The sequence below is a fragment of the Myotis nattereri genome, assembly GCF_964212035.1.
Source record: "Myotis nattereri genome assembly, chromosome: 2".
Lineage (NCBI taxonomy): Eukaryota > Metazoa > Chordata > Mammalia > Chiroptera > Vespertilionidae > Myotis > Myotis nattereri.
Window position 1 is genome coordinate 123,242,731 of NC_138076.1, and position 25,082 is coordinate 123,267,812.

General features: G+C 45.8%; 1 protein-coding gene across 1 annotated transcript in view; it reads right to left on the reverse strand.

The window, feature by feature from the left end:
• The window catches only part of LOC308513845 (maestro heat-like repeat-containing protein family member 1), a gene marked incomplete at both ends in the record, with an annotated part of 83,774 nt that overhangs the window by 24,620 nt on the left and 34,072 nt on the right, over positions 1 to 25,082 (reverse strand). Inside the window, 21 exons of the mRNA XM_081083946.1 lie at positions 3,707 to 3,880; positions 4,208 to 4,348; positions 4,985 to 5,213; positions 5,325 to 5,462; positions 6,261 to 6,445; positions 7,088 to 7,220; positions 7,474 to 7,628; positions 8,710 to 8,859; positions 9,422 to 9,519; positions 9,978 to 10,113; positions 10,849 to 10,953; positions 14,110 to 14,199; positions 15,683 to 15,818; positions 16,411 to 16,490; positions 16,862 to 16,987; positions 17,704 to 17,856; positions 18,169 to 18,291; positions 21,025 to 21,141; positions 23,107 to 23,214; positions 24,052 to 24,104; positions 24,589 to 24,748. Coding sequence (XP_080940072.1) covers positions 3,707 to 3,880; positions 4,208 to 4,348; positions 4,985 to 5,213; positions 5,325 to 5,462; positions 6,261 to 6,445; positions 7,088 to 7,220; positions 7,474 to 7,628; positions 8,710 to 8,859; positions 9,422 to 9,519; positions 9,978 to 10,113; positions 10,849 to 10,953; positions 14,110 to 14,199; positions 15,683 to 15,818; positions 16,411 to 16,490; positions 16,862 to 16,987; positions 17,704 to 17,856; positions 18,169 to 18,291; positions 21,025 to 21,141; positions 23,107 to 23,214; positions 24,052 to 24,104; positions 24,589 to 24,748 — 2,790 coding nt within the window. The remainder of the gene's footprint in view (positions 1 to 3,706; positions 3,881 to 4,207; positions 4,349 to 4,984; positions 5,214 to 5,324; positions 5,463 to 6,260; positions 6,446 to 7,087; positions 7,221 to 7,473; positions 7,629 to 8,709; positions 8,860 to 9,421; positions 9,520 to 9,977; positions 10,114 to 10,848; positions 10,954 to 14,109; positions 14,200 to 15,682; positions 15,819 to 16,410; positions 16,491 to 16,861; positions 16,988 to 17,703; positions 17,857 to 18,168; positions 18,292 to 21,024; positions 21,142 to 23,106; positions 23,215 to 24,051; positions 24,105 to 24,588; positions 24,749 to 25,082) is intronic.

Genomic DNA, 25,082 nt, shown 5'->3' on the forward strand with positions numbered 1-25,082 from the left:
CTTTGAGATATTTCTAGGAATGTTGGCATATGCCAAGACAAGCTCTTTGTATGGAACAGTGTTAGCCATTTTGATGGGGACTGAGATCTGATGCTTGCCTACACATGCATGCAGAGGGCTTAGCAAAGGAACAGTAGCTCTGCCAGAACTTCCTCTGGGAGACAGCTGCCCTTCAAGCCTTTCCCCTGAAGCCAGATAAGTGAGTTCTACCTCTGGCATCTTTTGAGGTACTGCCCCAGGGCTGGAGATCAGAGCAAGTGAATCCATCAGCGAGTAATTCCATGCAAAGGCCCTTTAAGAGCAATGCTTGGGATTCCAGGAGCCTCGCCCACTCCACCCACCAACCCCCTAACCCCATGCCTCACTAAGCCACCATGTCTACTAGTTTCCCTAGTCAGAAGTTAGGGACTTCTCTTGCCAGCACTGGAACCCTGGGCTGGAGGGCCTGGTGTGGGGCTGGGACTCCTACTCCACACTGGGAGACTTCACAGCTGAGATATCTCTCCCAATCTTTAACCAGTACATGTAGGTGTGGGACCAGCTCATTCCAGGCCTCTGCCCCTCCTACTAGCCTTGATGTGGCTTCTTCTGTGTATCCTTAGCTATAGGGCTTTTGTTCAGCTAGAGTTCAGGCAGGTATCAATGTTGGTTGCTCTGAAGTTTAGTTGTAATGTGGTCATGGGAGAAGGGGAGTACAGTGTTTACTGCTGCTGCCATCTTGACTGGGAGCGTAAACTACAGAGTTTTAACCAAGTAAATGTGTATGATGACTAGGTGAATGTTAAAGGAGCACCTAGAACCCAAATTTCACAGCCCTTGCCTGGGTTAGTGTTCCTTTCACTTTCTAGGTTGCCATTATAATGGCCATTTACTGTTTCTCAGTTAGGCCATAAATCTTGACTTCCCATTCCAGCAACATGGAAGATAACCTGACAACCTTCCCATTATAGACATCTTAAAATGCAAATGAAAATATACTAAGAAATATTTAAATAACTACAATTTCAAGAAAGAGAAATTCCCAGGGCCAAAGATAAAGAGGCTGCTGACACTCCAGCGCCCATGGGGTAGAGGGATATCACTGGTTTCTATGACCTAGGGGCCTGGCTTTTCCTATCTATTGGTCTCCCCAACCTGCCCAGAAGGCAACCAGAAACTGGGAAGGAAACACCATAGGCTGACAGAATGCTCCAAGAGAAGTCATCTAGTTAATCTCAAAGAGTCAGAAAGGGAACTCACACTGATCAAAGAGACGGGAAATCCCTCAGTTCTTTTTCTCCTACTGTTCTCTCATGCCACAGCCCCCACACAAACCAGTGGGAACCTATAGGAGCCAAAACTCTGAGGGAGGGAAACCTTACTTTCCCTTTGAAGGAGCTGAGGCCCCAGGAGGATGGGCAAACCCCCATTTCTTTATTTCCTCTCTCTGCCTTCATGCCACTTGGCCCAAATGTAGGCACAGTCACAGAAGTCCCTAGCATTGCAGGCTAACTAAAGCCTCAGCTTTATGGCCAAACTAGGAGAAAAAGGGAGCCCCAGGGAACTATAAAATCAGGGAGGTCACAGAGAGGGAGGACCTAGGGAAAGTGAACATTCGAGGGGGCAATGGCTGGCAATTCAGACTGACATGGAAATCACACTGTGCACACAGAAGGCTAGTCAGAACTTGCAGCCTGAAGTTAAATAGGCCAGTTGCCTTCTAAAGTAAAACTATAAACATCCTCCATAGGATTTCATTGAGACTCAGAGTCACATAACTTAGTATTTATAAAGATACGATCAGAAATCACTCTGGCCAGTTTTTCTCAATGATTAGAGCATCAGCCTGTGGACCAAAGGGTCACAGGATCAATTCCTGGTCAAGGGCATGTACCTCCATTACAGGTTCGGTCCTCTGCAGGAGCAGGAGGCAACCAATCTATGTGTCTTTCTCATATTCATGTTTCTTTCTCTCTCTCTCTCTCTCTCTCTCTCTCTCTCTCTCTCTCTCTCTCCTCTCCTCTCTCCCCCTTCCACTCTCTTTTATAAAAAAATCAATAAAAAAATTATCCTCAGGTGAGGATTAAAAAAAAATCACTCTGTATATGAAGAGCCTGGAAAATCTTGACTCACATGGGAAAAGCCAATTGAGATGAAACAGTTAAGATGAAACAGATACCAGTTAAGATGAAACAAATGTTGGAATTATCTGATATAAACTTCCAAGGAGTTATGATACCAAATACTCCAAAAACAACACTGAATAACCTTGTAATCAATTCAGAAATAAAAGCCTCAGCAAAGAAGGAGACAAGATAAAAACGGGAAATATTTAAACTGATAAATGCAAATTAGCAAAACAGAGATGTCAGAGGAAAGACACAGTGAACTTGAAGAGAGATCAATAAAAATTTTCCAATCTGGACAACAAGGAGAAAAATTATTGAAAATGAACTGAATCTAGGGACCGATGGGACAAGAGCAAAGGTCCAACATTTCTGTCATCAGATTTCTAAAAGGAGAGGAACACGAATGTGCTGAAAATGTTTTGGAGAAATAATGGCTACAATCTTTTAAAGTATGGTAAAAGACACAAACATAGAGATTTCCAAAAATTCAGGCTAAACCTAAAGAAATTCATGCCAACACATCCTAAACTGTTAAAAACTAAAGACAAATGTGAGACAAAATAAAGCCATTTTCTGACCAAGACTGAAAACATTTGCTATTAACAGACCCTCACTGAAAAAGCCACAAAGAAAAAAGAAGAAAATGAATCTAGAAGGGAAGAGAGAGCTATAAGAAGGAAAGGGAAATGAAGAAATGTGTAAGCAACATATGGGAAAATCTAAATGAGTATTGACTGTATAACATAACAGCAATGGTGGTGATTATGTTAAAGACCACATTTGGGGATTTTAAAAGAATGTGAAACTAAACTACTAGACAATATTAATTAATAAAACGGGGGCAGTGTAATCAAGCTTCTAAGATTCTTATATTGTTTGGATGAAGGGTAAAGATTATCTTTAGGCTTTGTCAAGTCAAATATACATGTTGGGTTTTAAAAGTAACTGAAAAATAGATGAATCATGGAGTGAGTGTCCAGGCTCTTCGAGATTATGAGGCTGATACAAAAATAATTCAAATCCAAGGTTCAAATACTAAAAATTGATAGGTGCCAGAACAGGAATACTCTAAGTAAGCATACACCTCTGATGTGAAGTTAATTCAGCTCAAAATGGCTGTGATCTGTAAAGAGGCTGAGACATGGAGTGGGCTGTTACTGGACTGGGTAGTTCAGATTTCTGAGCCTTCGGATATTGTAACAAGGCTCCCAGCATTCTAGGGTCCCTGTGCTGTTTGGAAGGAGGGTAGAAGTTATGAGTTCTTCCCCCACTCTTTAAGTTTGCAGGAGAAGATCGTTGGAGTCAGAACCAATTTTACATCAGTATGTCACATTTTCCCCTTCAGTGGCTCCTTCAGGAAATTTGTGGTAAGAGAGTAAGTGGATGAGTGCTACATCTGTATGTATAGGGAATGAATTTTGCACCTGTCTAATGCACTGCTTCAAGTAGCCAAGTCTCCTTTTTTCTGCCCCTCAGTGATTTTAGCCTTCCACCAAGTCCCATAGCTCTGCCCCAGGACCCTAAATTCAGCTTCCAGGGTTCACCTTCAGCCCCAGCCCATACTGTTTCCAACTAATCCTAGGGACTTGGGCCCATACATCATTGATGAGTGGACGCAGATGCTTGGAGATGCTGCAGAACATCGCCTTGACCTCTTCTCCATGCCCATTTACGACGATGTTCCGTAGGGCCTTTACTGCCTGAACTGTCACTCGTGCCTCACTCTTCAGGAAGTCTCCCAAGGTTGGAAACAGGCTCTTCACAGATTCTGACTGTTTGAAAGAAGGCAGAGATCACTTCCCACCTGGGCATCATGCAACACTTTAGGGATAGGGTTTTGAGAAAACAAGTGGTGCCTAAAAGAAACAGACGTAGGGAATCTAGGGGCTGGATGTGCAGAGGAAGTGGAAGGCTGGTGCTCAGGGTGTTTGGGAGGCCAGATGGCCAGGCTATGTAAGTCTATAAACTGGATGTTGTACTGCCCTAGGATGAGGGGTTGGGAAATTTACTAAGCTCTGAGTAATTAAGAGACCCCAAGGGAAACAAATTAAGTGGTTCAGAGACTAACATTTGATTCCCATTGGGCCCCCCACTTTTACTTGACTTTCATGCAGTGCCAGGTTACTGATTCCACAGAGTCCAATTTCTTTCATGATGAGGTTGGGCTCCTTGGTCCACTTGATTAGATTGCCCACAAAGTCTTGTCCCAGAGTCTGAGCCACTGATCGATGCCAGAGGAGCTGTGGAAACAAGGTTACTATAACCATGGATGGGTACCTGGTGCTTCCCTAGCTCCCCTCAGGCCCCATACTCAGGTAATAACTGTTACCAGTAGAGAGCAATAGTAGATCTGTGCGCATGGGCTAGAGTCTAAGGCAGTGATGGCGAACCTATGACACGCCTGTTACAGGTGACACGCAAACTCATTTTTTTTGGTTGATTTTTTCTTTGTTAAATGGCATTTAAGTATATAAAATAAATATCAGAAATATAAATATTTGTTTTACTACAGTTGCAAATATGAAAAAAATTCTTTATGTGACCTGGCACCAGAGTTAAGTTAGTGTTTTTCAAAATGCTGACACTCTGATCTCAAAAGGTTCGCCATCACTGGTCTACGGCAATGGTGGATAGCGCTGATAACCTTAGCATTTTGGGCCAGATCCTGGGATCCTAAAATCATTCTGGGAAAACTAATGCTGCTGATCTTCTCCCCAGGCTTCCCCTGCCTCTTTAGGCTCTGAAGTGGCAGGGAAGCAAACCCCACTCTCTATTCTTTCCACTTTCTGGGGCAAGTTATTTAACATTTCTGTTAAATGTTCCTCAGCTACAGGAAATGAATGGCTAGGGCTGTGGTCCTCCCTCCAGGCTTTCACCTGTGCATAGACGGTCCTGGACAAGATCTTCCGATGATTATCTCCGCTGTCAAGGAAGGTCTTGACAAGGTTCAGAAGTCGGTGCAGCATGACTGCTTCACAGTTCTTCACAATGCCACTGGGGTGGGGCAGAGGAAGCCAAGAGTTGCTGGGTGGGGAGTGGGCAGTGGTGGAGGGGAGGTGACAAGGGAACAGTATGCACAGAACAGGATAATGTGAAGGCTGAGGTCTGGGAGATGAGCAAGGGAGGGTTATAGTCTGCTGTATTTGAGTGCTGGATCCTGGAAAATTGGGATTGGGGGCTAGAGTGGTATAGGGCATGCTGGGGAAATGGTCGCACCTTGTCAGGTCCATGATGCCTCTGTAGTAAAATTTAGAGGAGGACAGATGATCCCAGCACTTATGCTCATCTGCATAAACCACCACTCCATCATATGCGGCTGCGAACAACACAAGCTTCACCACCTCCAGGGCACAACTGAAGGCCCGTCGTCACAAGGTTTGTGAAAAGAAAGGAACAGAGGGATGAACAAGGTGTTATGCCCTAGTTTGCATCCTTGTCCTGGCAAGCCAGGAGACAGTTCTCTAATCTGGATCTGGTGCATAGCTGGATCCTGCTTTCCAGCTGATGAAAACCCATGGCTCTCTGAAACCCATCTCCAATTGTGTCTGCTCACCCCTTCAACCTTGTCTTGTAAAAGAGCCTATAGAGACGTGCTAGTGCCACAGCTTTCAAATTCAGCTCTCCACGGTGTAGCAGGGTTAGGATACCCCTTCACCTCCACACCCATCTAACCAGAATGTCTCTGGTTACTAGTCTTCTTTATTTTTTTACTGTAAGATTTCACTTGAATAGAATACCCTGAGGTTTTTTAAAAAGGTCTGACAACCGCTTACTTAGGAGTTCAACACCCTAAACTGCAGCAGTAACTTCCACGAGATGGCGCAGTTAGTGACAAAGCTAAGCCAGAGGTGATCCAGATTCGAATGGCCACAGCTGCATGGAGAGTATTGAATCTTTCATGGGCCGAGTCATGAACAGAGACCTGAACCGCTGGGTGAAGCAGAGGAGTGCATGCAAGGAAAAGGGTAACGAGAAACTTGAAAACACGTGGGAACATTCCAGCACGTGATGTTGGGGCACCCACACCGACATTCCAGCTCTGTGCTGCTGTCAGTCTCTTCTTCAGCTTCCCTAGGGGATTGGCATCCAGTTGTCCAGGGCCCTCTGGAGTTGACTAGTCTCATTTCTCCATCACACCAGGGTTAGGCTTACCTACTGGAGTCAAAGGTCTTGCCTAAGCCCCCATCCTTCCTGTAGACCACCACCTTCTGGAGGACATTTTGCTCAATCACCCAGAAGAGATGACATAGCACAGCCAGCAATAGCCGGGGGTAGAGTTCCAGGATGGCCTCCCGGCACAGAGTCCCGGATAGCATCTCACACAAGGCACACGCCGCCTGGGGAGGACACGTGGAAAGGAGGAAGCAGAATTGACTAGGTCTGGTAAAGACAGAAATGGTCCCACAATCCCACACACTGCCCCTCCCTGTCACTGCCCATAGGTCACAGTGCACTCTGACTGAGGTTTCTAAGAAGCACTCAAAGACTGAATGCCCACAGCTCAATCCTGGGGAAATGAGGGGCCACACACATGTAATCTGCTCTCTCTTTATTGACAAACATTAAAAACAAAAAGGGAACCAACTCTAATTTTTCAGCAGAAAATATATTGGGCTACCCAATTTCAGACAACCAAACTTCATCCTCTGCCCCAGCACCGCATGCCCCTGGCCAGGCCCCAGAAATATGGGCGCCAGACACAAACTCAGGAGACAGAAAAAGCTGATTAACACTGAACATCAGTTTCCTTGTCTATGAAATGGGATTGATTCCTGCACTTTCTACATCATGCAGTTCTTGGATGTACAAAGTTAAAGTACTAAACGTATGTGCAGTATTCATGAGTCCAGTGTTAACAGTCTCCTCTTCACTGCTCCCTAACAACTGCTCGCACCTGACAGGTGCCCTTTAATCTTCGCCTCTGCACGCAAGTCCCAGACATAAGTCCTCCGCCCCCTGCCCGCCCTCCCCATGCTGACCTCCACGGGCTGCAGGGCTTGCTCCGTCGTGCCCTCTGTGGAGTGGTTTTCCAGGATGCCTATCAGCAGCTGCAGGACGCTGATTGTGGTCTCTCGCTCGGTGCCGAACACCTTCCACACGGCCAGAATGGTTCTGCAGGAGCCAGGGACAGCTATGTCATGGGCCCTGGTAATCATATTCTAGTACCAATCTGGTCTTGAGCCTATGAAAGGCCAGTTCTCCGGTTCTAGAGGGAGTGAGGCCCAAGAGGACTTGGCCAAAGAATATGAAGTTTGATTGGCATCAAGAAGAATGCATCGTTGTGCAGTGATTTTAACATGGGCTTGGGTTGGAGCAGGGGAGGGTTTACTGGGATGGAGTGTACTCCTGGGTGTGGGAGAGGTACCTATCCCAAGGGAGGGGCCTGTTGAGCAGCAGGGGCACAACGCTGTGGGTGCTGTTGCCTGCCAGCAAGCACAGGGCCCGAAGGGTCTCCGCCTTTGTGTTGGGCTCCAGCTGCAATTTGAGCCTTTCCAGGATGCCCGCCACAATTTCCTCCACCTGCAGGGGAGAGCCAGAACACCCGTCAGTCCTTCTTTACTTCCTTCCTTCCTCCTCCCTCTCTACTGAGTCCTCAAACTCAAGAGGCATAGTTGCAATCCTGTCCCTGACTCTCTTCTCAAGGAAGAGTTGCGGGGTGCCAAAGGCCAGAGCAGCAGGGCCCAAAAAGGGAGCTCGGGCCAAGGCCCACTAGAGCAAATGCCTGTCCAGAGCCCCAATGTCCAGAGAGGTGGTCTGAGGTTGCTCAGGAGACAGAAGACCCTCCAGAAAGAAAGCCAAAGCCCTGGAGGCACTCAGGCCTTTCCCTCCCAGCTAAGGTCAACTTCCAGCCCTAAAACTGCAGGGACAGTGGCACTGGATGTGGAAAGACCACAGGGTTCTCATCTGGTGCTCAGAGCTCTAAACTATGGACCTCTGGGAAGTCCATTTCATTGTAATATCTCAAGGACTGTCATGGTGCCCGCCCATTTCTGGTACCTAGGCCACGCCAGTCACATAAATGAGTGGAGGCAACGGATGTCTGGGGATGCAGAGAGAGAGGGGATGGACAGCCCCCGTGACACGTATAAAGAGGATGGTGGCCACTCAGAGACTTGCCCTATATGACCCGATTTTGAAGTTTTTTTTTCTTAGTGAAGTGAGAAATAGATTTCTAAATGCTGGGCCTTCCCATATTTATGCTAGCTTAAAAGAACATTTATACATAGGTCAGTCATTCTGTGAACTTCCTTGTTTCCAATCCACAGCCTTACTCCTTCACTGAGGTCTCAGCTCCTGACACCCCAGGGGGTTGGGGAGAGTCCCCCAACAATGCCTACACCCCTGCACATGGCTGTCATTACTGAGGAATCGGCCGCCCAGATAGGAGGCACTGCAGTTACAAGCTCAGGATTACAAATGTCGGAGCTCAGTGGGACCACAGAGGAAATGTAGTGCAAGCCTACATTTTAGAAGTGAATGAATTAAAGCCAGTAGAGGAGAGGGACTTGGCTACAGCCCTTTGGCTGCTTGGTAACAGAGCCAGGACATGAGCCAGTGCTCCTGACATTCAGGCCAGAGCTCCCACCCAGCACCACACTACCTTTATCAAATCTGAGCCCCGCTTTTTCATGACAGCGCTCATCAACTGGGCTGCAGCCAGAGACACGTTAGCCCTGCTGCCCGTCAGCTCCTCCATGGCTGTCAGCACCAGGTTGGTGAGCTGCCTCTGGGTGAAGTACTCTGCAAAGGCCTGCAACAGGGTGGGATCACATGGTGCGATGAGTCTGGATGCAGGGCTCCCCCTGCCCGAGACAGCCTGTGCCATTCCTCCTGGTGAGGGAGGGCTTCTCTTGGGAGCTTCTGTGCTTCTGTCCTAGGCTTGTGCTGTCTGCCTAACTCCTAGAAGACCCTTTCCTGGGGACAGAGTCCTGGGGATGGAAGGGAGGAAACACTGGACTCAAGTGCAATGTGGGGCTCAGAGGTCAGGGGGTGCAGAGCAGAACCCCAGGAGAGGAGGGCTGGGGCTAAGATCCTCAGTGACATCTCTGAGTCTACACATTGCTCACAAAGCAGCATTAGCATGAAGCAAATGCTTCTGGGGGGACAGGGGAAGACAAGGATCAGGACCATTGATGCTCAAGGGGGGACAAATAGTAGCATGTGATAGGAAAATTTCCCCCAAAGGAAAAGTTCACATCCAGTAACAGAATGGGAAGAGAGACAGGATAGGAGTCCCACCCCAGGAGTCTATTACAGCGTGTAAATGAGACGCCCAGGCTTCCCTCACTTTGTCTCTGGTCCTGCTCCCTCACCTCGGCAATTTTAAAGGTGTTGTTATAGAACAAGTTGGCACTATAGACTTCATTCATGCCCTCTTCTATCCACAAGCCTTGTATTTTCTTCTTCATCTCTGAAACAGAGACACCCGACCCCACCTCTCAAACACTCAGAAGGCATGTTAAACTCCCCCTTTCCCACCTTCTAGCCCAAAGCTCCTACTGAACTCAGTCAGCTTGGGGCTATGTATGTCCTTTGGGGCTGGGAGTAGAGGAATGGGCATTAAGATAAGAAATGGTGGGAGCTGAGGTAAAAGACAAACAAACTATCTTGCCTGCCTCAGAGCAGAGATAGAATTGGGTAAAAGGATGGGGCTGAGCCAAAAAAGGAGAAACTAATTCCAAAGAAGTATTTCCTATGTAGGTATTTTTTCCCAAGAGATTATCTGTATATGTTTGGGGGTAGGTTCCTCAATGGAAATGAGGTACTCAAGCAGCTTCTTGGCCCTCACTGTCTTGGGATGAGTGTGTGGGGATGGCCAGGCCTAAGTGTGTGGTTGGAGGGGGAGGGGGAAGAACAGGCTCCTCATACGCTTTTTCTTCAAGAGGATACAGTAGAGGTTATACGCAGCCTTGGAAGACAGGAAGCAGATGCTGTCCACTGGGTCCTGGCAGCGCATGGCCAGCAGCTTTACCAGGCGCCCCAGCCGGGTGAATTCAATTGCCATCTGGGGAAGGAAGCTGGAAGTCACAAGTTATCCCAGCCATTCCCTTAGGCTGAGCTATCACAGGAAGAACTCAGAGGAGGAAATGCATAAGCCAGAGACATAAAAGGTGAGACTATGTGAGGTTAATGGGAATGGAATTGGATAGATGAGTTGTGGCCATAAAGGACATCAGAGGTCATCGTTTTATAATTACCTTACTCTATCCCCCTTCTTTGCCCCTTGACACTCCACTCATATGTCAAGTCAGGTTTAATGCCTTCTTCTCTATGAGGCTTTCCCTGCCCCCTCAACTTGTAATTGTTTGTTTTGATCTTTTAGTCCCACTATATTTAGTTTATTCATTATCACCTTCTCTTTAAGATTGTTCTATGCATGCCTCTCTCCCCAGTGGACTGTAAGGTTCATGAAGTCAGAAACTATCTTGGTCATCTGTGTATTCGCTATAGCACCTACCACAGCGCCTGGCACAAGGCGAGTGTTTAGTCATTGCTTGTTCAGACAAATAACATCAGACTGAACCAAGTGGGATGAAATAAAACTGATGGATGGAGAAAAACACCAAGTAGAAGATGACAGAAGGGATAAAGGAGAGAACAGGATGGGATCCACAAGAGAAAATAGCATGGGCGACGGAGAATGAGTGACTGAGGCTAGGTAATATATATGATGAAGGTAGGGATAAGGGCAACCAGACAGGGTATGAGAATTCAGACTCCACGGCCGCCTCCCACTCACATTGAAGTCCTCCATTTTTGCTGTAAACTCCAGAATATGTGCAGCACACCACATGGCCCGTTCCCGCTCGTTATCCTTCTGGGAATTGAGCCAAGGATCCATAAGCTGGAGGAAGGAGATAATGAAAGGAGATGCCCATTCATCTGTGTCCCAGAGAACAGAAAGATATTCTTGAACCTGGCTTTTACAAAGTTTTAGGACAAGAGTTCTGACAGTAGGACCTCTTTTGCCAAGAGGCAGATTATATGTGGGTCTGGCACCAGAGGTTTCATTCTCTCCTCTCTCCTATCAAGTATACGCGGTATTAAATCCTCCAGCCCCATATTTTCCCTTCGTCTAGGTGATAGAAATCTCCTCAATTCCAACCCCCTTCCTTCAGGTTCAACAGTGGCTCTCAAAATATATCCACTCTATTCACTTCAGTGATTCAACATACCTCTGAGTTCTCCTACCCTCCACCTCCCATTCTTCAGTAGAAAAAGAACTTGGTGATAAAAAAAAAAAAATAACTGTCACTGTATTCACAGATTCCAGAGTAAAGTGTATGTAAATCTATTTGAAAAATATCATTATACGTGGTTTCACTTGAAACACAATGGAAAAGTGTCTCACCTTTGGTTAATTATGGGTACTAAATACCACTGCTACTTGTCAATCTACAGTCATCAATCTGACAATGATGCAACCACACAGACCATGATATATAATTGAAAAAGAAGAAGAGTAGCAGGTGAAAAATCCACAACCAACTCAAAAGAACACTGATGCTACACTGACCAGAAGAAACACGTCCTGCCCTAGTCAGTTTGGCTCAGTGGATAGAGCATCGGTCTGCGGTGGGTCCTGGATTTGATTCTGGTCAAGGACACATGGCCGGGTTGCAGGCTTGATCCCATTTAGGGGGTGTGCAGGAGGCAGCCAATCAATGATCCTCTCCCATCATTGATGTTTCTCTCTCTCTCTATCCTTTTCCCTTCCCCTCTGAAATCAATTTTAATAAATTCTTTAAAATTGAATAAAGTCTATGTCTTACAACGGCGTGTCAACATCAATTTGCTGTTTTTTGTGTGTTTTTTAAATATGTTTGTATTGATTTTAGAGAGAGTGGAAAGGAGAGGGGGAGAGATAAAAACATTGATCGGAGAGAAACATTGATTGTCTGCCTCCTGCACACACCCTCAAACCCCCTCAATGGGGATCAAGCCTGCAATCCAGGCATGTGCACTGGCCGAGAATTGAACCAGTGACCTCTTGGTGCATGGGCCAATGCTCAACCACTGAGCCATACTGGCAAGGAAATTCCCTGGTTTTAATAGATGCTTTATGTACTATTTGTGCAACTGCCAGTGAATCTACAATCCTTTCAAATTTAAAAGTTAAGAAGAAAACCAGTAGCAAAATAATTACAAGCAGTCCAACATCCATCCATAGAGGACTGATTGAATAAACTATATTACATGCACACAATATATAAAACCATAAAAAAAGGAACATATCTGTGAACTGATGAGGATAAATGAAAAAAGCAAGGCCAAGAGCACTGAATAGAATGTGCTAACGACTGTGTAAAACAGAAAGGGAAATAAGAATACACCATAAACAGAGATTTGCTTATTTTCACAATAAGAAAAACAGGAAGGACAAACCAGAAGTTAATGAAAACGGTTATCTACAGAGGGTGAGTGCGAATAAGGTTAAGAGGATCAGCTTGGGAGCAAAAATCCTCTGAGTAAAACTTTACATGGTTTTACTAGTAAGTTTTTAATTATGTAAATCTTTATATCATCAAGCTCTTCAATTAAGTAAAAGAAAAACCATAAAATTTAAGACGAGCAAGTCTAAATTATATCAATTGACAATATAATCATACAGAAAAAAATATTTCAAGTAACTTTTGAATGCAATACTCTGAATATAGTCCTCAGTGACCTATATTTTAATAACAACAGGAACTGCAAAGAAGTCTTGAACTCCCTGTGGTAACTGGGGAATAGCAATTTCAGGAGAAAGCCAAGTATCCCAATGACAGTAGCATAGAGTACATCAAGTCAATAAAAAGACAATTTTAAAATGGGCAAATCAGTTGTACCTGCACCTCACGTCTTTGAGCCAAGCACTTTGTAAACACCTCACTCATTACCAAATGACTGTATTAACTAGGTGCTCTATGTCATTCCAGTTTCCAAGAGAAAACTGAGGCAAACAGACATTAAACAACTTCCCAAGACCATACAGCAAACAGCAGAGCCACCATCTGGAACCATAGTGTATGGCAGTCCCCAGCCTGTGTTTTGAACTGTTAACTGCTATGTGGGAGCAGTGGGCAGCTGAGAGAGAAGCTGGCCACAGCTATGGCTGAAGGGGAAGAAGGAGGAAGCTTTCTCCTCTAAAGGCAAGACCAATATTAGTTATTTGATCTTAGCCCTTATTATCATTTCCCTAAAAGCTTTGCACCCAATCTTCATCAGCAGTTCTACTTCTTAGTTTTTCTGACTGGGAAAATAAGCAGTCCCTAGACAGTTCCCCTGGTCTGTTCCCAACTGTACCAGGTTGATAGTGTCCCCCCAAAATTCATGTCCAGTCAGAAACTCAGAATGTGACCTTGTTTGAAAATAGGGTCATTGCAGATGATTCAAATTAAGGTGAGTTCATACTGGATTTGTGGGTCCTAACCCAATGACTGCTGTCCTTATTAAGAGCCCTAGCTGGTTTGGCTCAGTGGATAGAGGGTGGCCTGCAGACCGAAGGGTCCTGGGTTGGATTCCAGTCAAGGACACATGTCCGGGTTGTGAGCTCAATCCCCAGTGGGGGTTTGCAAGAGGCATGCGATCACTGATTCTCTCTCATCATTGATGTTTCTCTCTCTCTCTCCATCTCTGAAATCAATAAAAACATATTTTTTTAAAAAAAGAAGAGAAACACACACACAAACTCACACACACACACACACACACACACACACACACACACACGAATGCCCTGTGAAAATAAATGGAGGCTCAGATTGGAATGATATGTCTATAAGCCAAGAGATACCATGGGTTGCCAGGAGTTCCCAGAAGCTAGGAGAGATGCACTGAACAGATTCTCCTTCAGAGCCTCCAGTAGGAACCAAACCAGCCAATACTTTGATTTGGGACTTCTGTCCTTTACAACTTGAGAGAATGTATTTCTGTTGTTTGACATCACTTCGTGTGGTATTTATTTATGGCAGTTCTAGGAAATGAATAAACCGACGTTCAGGGGTTTGTTCCCACGAACCTGCAAGCAGTTCTGGATCCGGGTGGGCATCTCAACAATAAGTGTCTCCATTAGTCTTAGGAGGGATTGCATGGTTCCCTCAAACAGATCCTGAGGGGAAAAAGAAACTCAAAAAATTACCAACCTATCACCCCAACCCTCCTTCTAAACTGCTCAGCATTCTGGCTGTCCCAGCCTTCCTTGACAAAGCCTGCTCCAAAAACTTCCCTACATTCAAGCACTACTGGCCCATCATTCACTTCAATTAATCCTTCTGTTGTTTCACCAGAGCACAAATGTCTGCCTGGTGTGTAGTTTGTCCTGGTGGACTGGGAGTTCCCCTGCAACGTAGCTACCCACCGCCTCCATCCCCACTCCCTAACTTGAGCTCAGCTGGGACTCTGGTCCCAGGGATACAGCTTCAGTAAGCAGCCAGGACTGACAGGCTGACTGGCTCCAGGTGGGAGGAGGACTGGCCTGGCTGTCTGCAGAGTAACTGATTCACAAAATCTAGGACAGTGGGTTTCTCCCTCTTATCCTTGAATGAACCAAGTGGCCTCGCCCAAAGCCTTATAAAGAGAGTAGGTGATCTGCCAAGGAGGGCTTCTAAACGTAGGGCCTGCTGGGAGAACCAGAGCAACATTGTGATAGATCCCAGCCACAAAAACTGAAAATCAGGGGGGAGAAAAAGAAAGGCAGCTCTCCCTGGAATAAAATACTCGGAAGAAACCCACCTAGGTGTAAAGCTATTTGTACTGGGCAGCTGGAACTCCCAGCTTGCTCCAAACACAGGGAAATCCTGTCAAAATAACTTCCTCATCCAAAGCAGATTCACACTGAGGGAGGCCAGAGAAAACCCACCTCTGCCTTTTCTATATGTACCAGTCTTTCCTTCATGACATAACTGTGAACTAAAAAGTAAGGATTACCAGAAATCGGATGAAAAGGAGGCCCAAGATGAACAAACCAACTGACCGTAAAGAAAATCAAGCTAATTTGGTAAATAATAGAAACCTGTATTTTTAAATTCTTTTTAATAGCTTCAAAAACATTTCAAGAGACTATGGCATCAATAAAACAAGGACGACCAGGCAAGATAAAGGCTTAATCAGAACACATGAAAGAATTCCTAGGAATTAAATATATGAATATAAATTAAAAACTGAATCTCTCTTTCCTTCCTTAAGGAAACACTGCAGGCACTATAAGAAATAGACTCTGATTGCTTGCTCCTGGGATTCCCTGGCTTTACTTACCTGTCAACCGTTAGCAAAATCATATTTGAACCTTCTAGTCTCGTTTCAATCACACAGCAGTTATAAAGGGAAGGATCAAGTGTCTGCCTTTGGGACAGAGTGTTAAAGTGGTGGCAGTGGTAATCAGCGGGTAGAAGGAGGAAGTTAGATCTCAGGAGTAGTGTTCAGACTACATGACCTACAACCTCTTCTTCACAGGAGGGCTTCCTTCCAATGATTTTGTGTTTTTATTAAAGAAGGCAGAAGACTATTACATAAAACTGCCAAACCTATAGTTCCTAACCTCTTAAAAAAATAAAAAATGAGACCAGAGAGACAAACATCAAAGAGTTACTTACCACATTGGCCTGGCCCTTCTTGGGACTAGATGCCTCCTTTCGTAACACTTCTCTGGATGGCAGGCAGAACACACTCTTGAAGCATGTTCCCAGGAGCTCTACTCTTTCTTCTATCTCTAAGAGGGGCCTGAGCATCCTACGATCCAGGGAGAAGAAGTGTAACCAGTGTGCTCAGGAATAACAACTGAAAAGGGTATAGACAGAGTGATGCAGACAGAGGAATAAGTCGGAGCAAGAAAGAGGAAGATATCAGAAGAAAGGGTATTAAAAGAAGAAAGGGAGTAACAGTAAGAAAGGGTGAAAAGAGCCAGGAAGATGGAAAGAAAGGAACTAGGGAAAGAGAGGAGGAATGACTATTACAGGAAAGGGTACTGCTAATTTGGGATGATATATTATTACTTGTTAGTTCCCCAGAGCTTTTGAGAGAACAGGACATCACTGATGGAGATGGAGGTGCCTATCAGGGACAGGGCTGAAAGCAAAAGGATGCCTGCGGCAGAATTAACAGCAAGTGCCTATAGAGATAGGAGAGGCCATCTATACCAGGTCCTTTGAAAATCCAATTCAAAAACTCTTGGCCAAAAGAAGTGGCAGATATTGGCCAGTAAATTTCTACTATTCCCTTATGCTAGAAGCAGAAGCAGAAACTAAGAGGGGGGATCAACTAGGGAATAAAGAGCTGCAATAGAACTGGGTCAAGGAAGACAGAGTGGATGGTGTGTTGTTACCTGAAGTTATTGATGATGTTCATTGCCTTCTGTCTAATAGAGCTGGAAATGGAGTTCAATGGCTCCTCCTTGATTAGGTCCTAACACACACACACACACACACACACACACACACACACACACACCAAAAGGATGGTGAACATATTTTTCCTGTTTGCCTCTGCCTCCTCCCACTCCAGGCTGTGTTCATAACAAGGTGGAATTTAGAATGTTTAGTGACTTGCAAAGGCTCTGAGGACAGCACCTCTCTCCTACTCCCCACCACACCTTCCCTACAGTACTCACCCCAGCCTTGAGGATGGCAAAGGGAACACTAAGGCGGGAAAAGGAAACTAGAAAATCTGGGCTTTTACCTTCAGCTCCAGCCTAGGAGTGCCACCAATGGTTTCCCTGTGGACCCATCCTCCCTCCTCTCTGCATTCCGGCCTCCATCCTCCTGCAAGATACTTACCAGCATGATGGAAACAATTGCCAGCTTGTGGGGGAACTTGAATTGAAAGGCCACGTGCTGCTGCCTGCCCAGGGCTTTTGTCAGTATGATGAGGGCATTCAGGTAATCCAGCTTCAGGGCCTTATCCTGAATGAACCAGTATGCTCAGGGTTCTCCAAGGTGGCAATGGATCTGTGCCAGGGCACACTACCTACACAGTCTGCGGGGTGAGGACCTAAGCCTTCTTTAGCCTTCCTTAGGCTGATGCTCTGCACCTTCCCTCTGAGGGTAGACCAGTGCATCCCTGTGGTGGACAGAGCCAGTCCTCTCACCAACCCCCTTCTGAAGCCACCCTCATGTTACTCTGTAACTAGGACACATCAAGCTTCCTGGTCTTTCAAGGTATTGTCTTTCACTTGAACAAGTTTTACCAAAAGATATCTGACTTGGGAATGGAAAGGGATTCTTCTCCAACCCGGGACCCATGCTTTGGACACATAGCAAAGGCAAGAGAGCAGTATGGCCACTCCGCTGCCTCTCCTGAATGCTTCTTCCTACAAACACTAGGGAATTTAGGTTTTACTCATCCCTTCATCAGAGAGGGCAGTGAAGAGCTCAATGGCAGGTTACGAAGCTCTGTCAGTAGGAAGGACACACTGTGAAACAGACCTAAAGTTACTGTGGTCTCCTCCTTGGGCCAATTAGAGTCTCCAAGTAGCAGGATTAAGTGAAAGGATTAAAATGTGGGAGAAGTCACTGTACTAGCCCCTGACTCCCATTTAAGGCCAAGCATCTTTTCTTGGGCGGTAAGAGAGGACATGGCAGAAATGGAAAGCTGGAGAAGTAGAGTAAGCAGGAAGTACCTTTTCCAAAATGCAGTTGTGGTAGTGTTGCAGGATCAAAGCCAGCACGACATCGAAATGCATGAAAATATCTCCCTTGCTCTCTAAAATAATCTTGCTATAGCTTAAGTAGATGGTGTTACAGACAAGCACCCATTCCTTTCGCTGATGTTCCTGTAGGGGGGAGGGGGAAACAGAGGTTCAGAGAGGAAAAGGTTGCTCAGACGATTTGGGAAAGAAGATGGGACTGTGGGATGGCGAGCAGCTTGGGGGACAGGGTGGGCATGTAGCTGGTGATACCAGGGCCTGAAATGCAGAGCAAGAGAAAAGGATCAAGGATGAAACGTTCCCACAGTTGTTTCCAGGGAAAGAGAAGCATTTATAGATGAGTCACAAGGCCTCAGAGAAATGGGAGGCTGGAGTGATGGGGATGCCTTGGAAGGATTTGTATGGGAGGCTGGTAGAGCACCCTGGGAATGACATCACCTTTGCCAGTGTGAGGATGGACGATGACTCCTTGTCAGTGAGGACAGCACTATACCCTTTCAGTTGCTCCAGGACTGTCTTCAGATGTTTCTTGGACACGATGCTGAACGCCACAGCAATGCCCTGTAACAAAGAGAGCCTCAACCCCATGCCACAGTTCGGGGTGAGCCAGACACATGCTATGTTCCCCCACAAGCAGGATATACATAGAGGAAGGGGAAGGGGGAGGAGAGGAAAGAAATGGAAAGGAGATTTGGTTCTCCACGTTTGAACTATTGAAAATCCAGGTGGAGAACCAAATATCTTTGCGAGAAGTAACTGAAAAAGTAAATTATTAAGAAAAATCATAGTCACAGATTTACAAAATCTTGCTCTTGTCAAACCTAACCCTGTACATTTGAGAATACTTTTATAGGCACTAGGAATTCAGAGAATGGTTTCTCTGAGGTGGGAACAGAAGGAAGAACAAATCCCAGGCACCTTGCTGACAGGATTGGATAGCTAGTCAGAGAGGAGATGGAAGACAGGGAAAAGTTACAGATAATGCTAATATTTCTAGTTTAGGAGAACAGGAAGAGGGAGATCATGGCAAAACAACTCAGTGGACATGTTGTCAGTCCCAGTGGGTTGGGGAATCACAACCTAGAGAGAGTCAAATCATGAAGACTTGGGGATTCTGTGGTTCCTGCCAGGAAAAGTCTTTAACTTAACCCCTCAGCCTCATAGCAGGCCCTTTTGACTTCAGTGTCAGCTGAGTCCCTCCCTAGAGCTTACTCAACAAGGATGACTGGGCACAGAGCTAACAAAATGCTCAAGCAGACATTCAGGTGCCAGCTGTTAGCAAATGGGCTCATTTGTGCTGGAAGGGCCACCATTCGACTTTGCAGCAAGAGCAGACAGATGGAGGGAGCCTCGGGACAGTGACAGGCTCCAGGACACAGATCCTGGAGAGGGAGGAAATTTTAGTGGGACTTGTAGACCATTGGATATCAGGTAGATAAAGGGAAAATTTTACCTCTTTAGAAAAGAGGGACTAGTGGAGCATCAGAAGGGGGTTCTATTCTGTCCCTCTTCTTATGTCCTCCCTTAGCCATGGCTACCACTCCTTCTGGTCATCATCATCATATGACATCATCATCATAACTGACATCATCAGAACATCAGTGCTTAATGTTTACCAGCCTTATACATGTTACTTGATTAATCCTCACTAATACATTGAGGTAAATATTGTTGTCCCCATTTAACAGTCAGGGAAAATATGTTTCCCAAATCTAGACACCAAGCCCAGGTTTGAGATCCTGGTCTACATGCTTCTGTACATGTCCACCTGACACTCCAACCCCTCCCAGTCAAAAACTAAGTACATCTACTGCCTCCCCCTTTGTCCTGGGTTTCTGGCCTTAGGGAAGGATACCATTCTCCTCCCACTTGGACCAGAAACCCAAGAATCATCCCAGAGGCCCTTTCCCCTCTTATCTTTATCTCCTGTATTCAATCTGTTCCCAAGTGCTAGCAAGAGGTCACTTTTACTTCCTTGTCAAAGAACTCTGCACTCCAGTCCCACTAGACCATTGACTGTTCTCTAGATGTGCTCCCCAAAGTCTTGATCCTGAATCTTGACTCAGAATGTTATGTCAACCGGGAATACCTGCCTCCCTCCTTCTCCTAAACTCGCCCCAACCAACCCAAGTCCCAGCCAGCCTCAATGCCACAATGACTGCTCATGTAGCCTTTAGAAGGCCATTGAGTATAGTTAGCCGTTTCATTCCTATATATGTCTTTCTCCTCATTGATACTGTTTGCAACTCAGGCTTAGTAAATACCTGTTGCTGATCGTGGAGCTGATGGATGCTCTGAGAATCTGGCAGGAGAAGGGCCCTGGAGAGGGAGGTCCTAGGGCATGAACACCAGCACTACCAGTAATCAGCAAGTAGAGAGTGCTTATGTACCAGCATTGCTCTTAGTGGTTTTACATTTTAATCCTCAAAACCATCCTTCAACAAACATTACTTCTGTGGTATTCCACCAACAATGCACACTCTGAATCTAATCACGATGAAATATGACAGAAACCAAAACCGAGAGACATTGTACAAAATAAGTGGTCTGTGCATTTTTAAAATGTCCAGGCCATGAAAGATAAAGATGAGGAACTTGTTCCAGATTAAAGAAGAATAAAGAGAAATGACAACTGAATGCACGGCTTGATTCTGAATTAGACACTGGAATAAAAAAAATAAAAATATAATATTTTTCTTTTGCTTTAAAACACATTGTTGGGACAATTGATGGTTTTCAAACTGGGTCTATAATTTAGATATCAGTGGTGTAGCAATGTTAATTTCATGATTTTGATCATTGCACTGTGCTTATGTAAGAGAATATCTTTATTTTTAGCTAGTAGACAGTAAAGTATTTAGGGGTAAATGAGCTTCATGACTGCAGCTTTCATTTCAGATTCAAAAAATACAGTAATAATGCTAGTAAATAAATTATGTAATGTATGAGAAAGAGAATGATAAAACAAACATGGAAAAGCATTTATATTTTGGGAATCTGGGAGAAGAATAAGAATTCTTTGGAATTTTTTGCAACTTTCCTCTAAATATAAAATTATTTAAAATTCAATAAATCTTTTAAAGAAATATCCTATCAGGAAGGTACCATAGCCTTGTCTTAAAGAGGAGGAAACTGAGGCACAGAGAGGTTCGGTAACTTGCTCAAGGGCACATAGCTAGTAGGTGGCAGAGCTGGAACTCTCACCCAGGTGCTCTGGTTTGCCAGGCCCAAGTTTTAGCCACCTTGCCATCCTGACTCAACCTGAAAATGCTTTGCCAATGCACTCTGCCTCACCTCCCTCTCCTGCACGTTTTCATGGGAAGTTTGAAGGATGGCGGAGAGCATCATCTTCACCAGTTTCTCACTTCTTGAGGTCCACAGGGCAAAGCCAAAGAATTTATAGAGAAAAGCCTAGGAAAGGAAGGAGAGCAGGGTCACCCAGAGCTTGAAATGAGGGGAGGGCAGCATTTCCTATACTAGCCACCACCTTTGCCCACAGCCCCATCCTCCACCCTGGCCCTTGCTCTCTAGAGGCATCTGGATAAGGCAGTGATCCTATAGAGCAGGGGTTCAAGTTACAGCGAAAAGAAAGCTGCCTTTCCAATGTCTCAGCCTCTTAGGGATCATCCTTTGGGAACTTGCTCTGACCCCCATACCTCCCACTTACACCTAGGAAATAAAAAAAGTTCCTTAAACCTGCATAATTTTAGAACCAAAATTGTATAATTGAAGAAGTAATTTTATGTAATTATTTCTCCCTCCTCCTAATGTCAGTGGCCTTTATCCTTGCTTACTGCACACCATCCTGTCCACCTTGTAATACCAGACTGTGTGGACTCACCACTCCCTTCTTCAGGGTCTCTGCACTCCCCATTTTCTCTGTGTAGAACCCTCTTCCCCAGGCTCTTTAAAATGTCTCATTCTCTTCCCCAAACCGGTTTGGCTCAGTGGATAGAGCGTTAGCCTGCGGACTCAAGGGTCCCAGGTTCGATTCCGGTCAAGGGCATGTACCTTGGTTGCAGGCACATCCCCAGCAGGGAGTGTGCAGGAGGCACCTGATTGATGTTTCTCTCTCATCGATGTTTCTAACGCTCTATCCCTCTCGCTTCCTCTCTGTAAAAAAACAATAAAATATATATTTTTAAAAATGTCTCATTCTCATCTTTCAGATATCACCTCAGTGAGCCTCTCTGACCTCCGAAGTCCCTCTCCAGCTCAGCACCCTGTTTCCTTCTTTCAGGAATTCATCATAATCACTCATCTTGTCTGTGGATTTATTCCGTTACTTCCCAACTTGCACCAACCCCACATCTCAGGTGAGACTGGAGCTCAAGAGCAGTGTCTACCCAGTTCATTACTCTGTCCCATTGCTATCAGTGCCTGAGGCAGTAGGCAAACAGGACATTCCTGCTGTTCAATGAATGCCTTAGCTCCCCCTCTTATGGGTATCTTTTCCCCTCTAGCAGATGCTCATGGTGCCTTGCCCAGACCTCAGGGTTCCTTCCCTTCAACTGGCTGCAGGAACTTTTCTGAACAGCTACTCCCTGCAGCCTTGGGGGAGAACTGTCCTGAGGTGACTGGGGCCTCCTTACCCCAGATGCTCAGGCGCTGCATTGTTCTCTCTCCCCTCCCTGCACAGGACCAACCTTGGAAACCTGGAGCCAATGACAAACAACCTGGGGGGCAGAGGGTACAAAAGCCCCCTCACTTGTCTCCAGGCAGGATAGACTGGGCAGTTTCCATCCAGGGCCCCCATGGGATCAGGCCACATCCTGGCTTGGCTTCTCCTCTCCCCTATCCTGTGTCCTTCACTCTATCACAAGTTCTCCTGAGAGCATTTCCTCGCCAAGTCACTTGATAAGAATCCTCACCTTAGGCTCTGCATCAATTAAACCTGACCTAAGGCACCTACTTTTCTGCTTCACTGGCAAAGACTACTCATCTTCCCAGACTTATGCCCTCCTCTGCAGGAGACTCATCTTCCCATTTTGTCCAGCACTGAGGGCTTCCCCGGACACTGAACTTTCAGCACTAACATCAAAACAGTCTTGAGCAAACCTAAACAGTGCATCGCCTCTGACAAAGCTGCTCTGCCCAGGCCCCTCAGGCCTCCTCCCTGCTCCCAAGCACACAGTGCATATTTCCAACCTGAAATCTACAAGGCTTAGAATAATTGCCCACTCTCTTGTCTATTCACTCAAGCAGATGATGCTTTCCTGAAGGCAGAGGCTGGTTTCACATGACTACCTTGGGCCCAGCTCAGTGTCTGCTCTGCTCTAGGCATTTAGTGCACTTCTTTTTTAATCCTCACCCAAGGATATTTTTCCATTGATTTTTTTTAGAGAGAGTGGAATAGAGAAGGAGAGAAAGACAAACCTTCTCATCACCATCATCGCCGAAATAACACATCCTCTCCAAGATGGCTCTGATGAGTTGCTCCTGCCAGCAGTCATCATCAATAGCCACTAAAGAGTGACTCAAAAACTGAGGAAGAAGAAGGGAGAAGAGGACCACAAAGGTCAGTGGTAGGCTGTTCTGCCCCAGAAAAGTGGGGTCAGGAAGGAGCAAGAGCCATAGCCCGTTGGCTCAGTGAATGGAGCGTCAGCCTGCGGACTGAAGGGTCCCAGGTTCGATTCCGGTCAAGGGCATGTACGTTGGTTGCAGGCACATCCCCAGTGCGGGTGTGCAGGAGGCAGCTGATAGATGTTTCTCTCTCATCGATGTTTCTAACTCTCTATCTCTATCCCTTCCTCTCTGTAAAAAATCAATAAAATATATTTTTAAAAAAAAAAAAGAAGAAGAAGAAGAAGAAGAAGAAGCAAGAGACAGGGGTTATGGCCTGTAAATAAGGAAAAAAGGGGAAACACATGGTGGGAGTTAGGACTGAAGAATGATATTACAGTGACAATGATGGTAATGCCAATTACATGTGTAAAGCCCTTTCCAATTTCCAAGGTCCTCTCTGATATCATCCTTTTTAATTCTAGAAGGCAGGAAGAACTTCCATTTAACCTATGAAGAACCTGAGACATGCAAAGGCTAAATACCTTGCCCAAGGACATACAGCTAGGGCCCTTTCCCTTACTCCCCCTTGATATATGGTCATAAGGGTATGGAAGGGGGCTCAAGACTTAGCACACAGTCAGATACTCTGAGGCAGAGGCCAGGAGGCAAGGGAACCACAGAAAGAGGTTTGCTTGAGCAGTTAGGCCCTTCATCATGGCCTCAGTCTCTGGGGGGCTTGGGGCTATCCTCCATCAGGTTCCTGTAGATGGGAAAGAAGGCAAGTGTGGAGGGAGGGAGGTCTTGGGGAGTACTTACCCAGAACAGCCTGTCCTCCCACTCCTCCGGATTCAGGCTCTTCTCAGTATGATCTAGGAAAGGAGAAAGCATGGGGACACACTCAACCGGAAGGTCCCAGCCAGGGAGAAGAAATAATTTAAGTACTATGCGGCTCTCAGCCTACAAGGAAACTGCTCTCCCCCTTTACAGAGGCTCCAGAAGATGAATGACTTTCCAAAGGTCAAAAACACACAGCTGACCAGTGTCAGAGCAAGGATACAAAACTGGTCTGTCTGTTTCCAAAGCCCACACTCTTTGTTGATCATCTGCCCATAAGAAAGTGCAGGAGTCATTCTGGGAACCCTGGAGCCACAGAACTTTGGACTGTGTTTCTGCACAGTTCACAACATTGCCCCCAAAAGCAGACCCATCCAATAGCACCTCAAAGGGACAGAGAGACTGGTTCCAGTTCTCCTCACCCCAAGGAAGGTCCATCCTGCACCTCGGGACGCCATCTCTTTTTGAGTCTGGCCACTGTCCCAGCTTCATTCCTCTCCCTGCTAACCAAGCCCTTACCATCTAGTATCTCCAACATCTGTGGGATCACCTTCCTCCACAGCTGGCCAACATTGTGGTTTATAACAGGATGCAGAGAAGTGATAGGATGCAGGGCAGATAGTAGCCTCAGAGAGCTTGTACCAAACTCCTTTTCCCTGTTGGCCTTCCGGGAACACATCTGAGAAGAAAGCAGGAGGCAGAGAAAATATTTAAGAGAACTAAGAAAATGAAAGCAAATCCATAGAATGGTAGAGCTGGAGCTTAGGCCCTGCCCATTCTTTGCCACCTGTTGAACTCCTACATCCTCCCAGATGCTCTGGAAACATCACCTCTTCTGTGATGCCTTCCTGCCTCCTGGAGACCATGTCAGCCTGGTGCTCTTCTAAGTCCCATTGCACCTTATGTATTCATCTATTAGTACATCTGTCACACTAGACCAGCCGTGGGCAAACTACGGCCCGCGGGCTGGATCTGGCCCGTTTGAAATGAATAAAACTAAAAAGAAAAAGGAC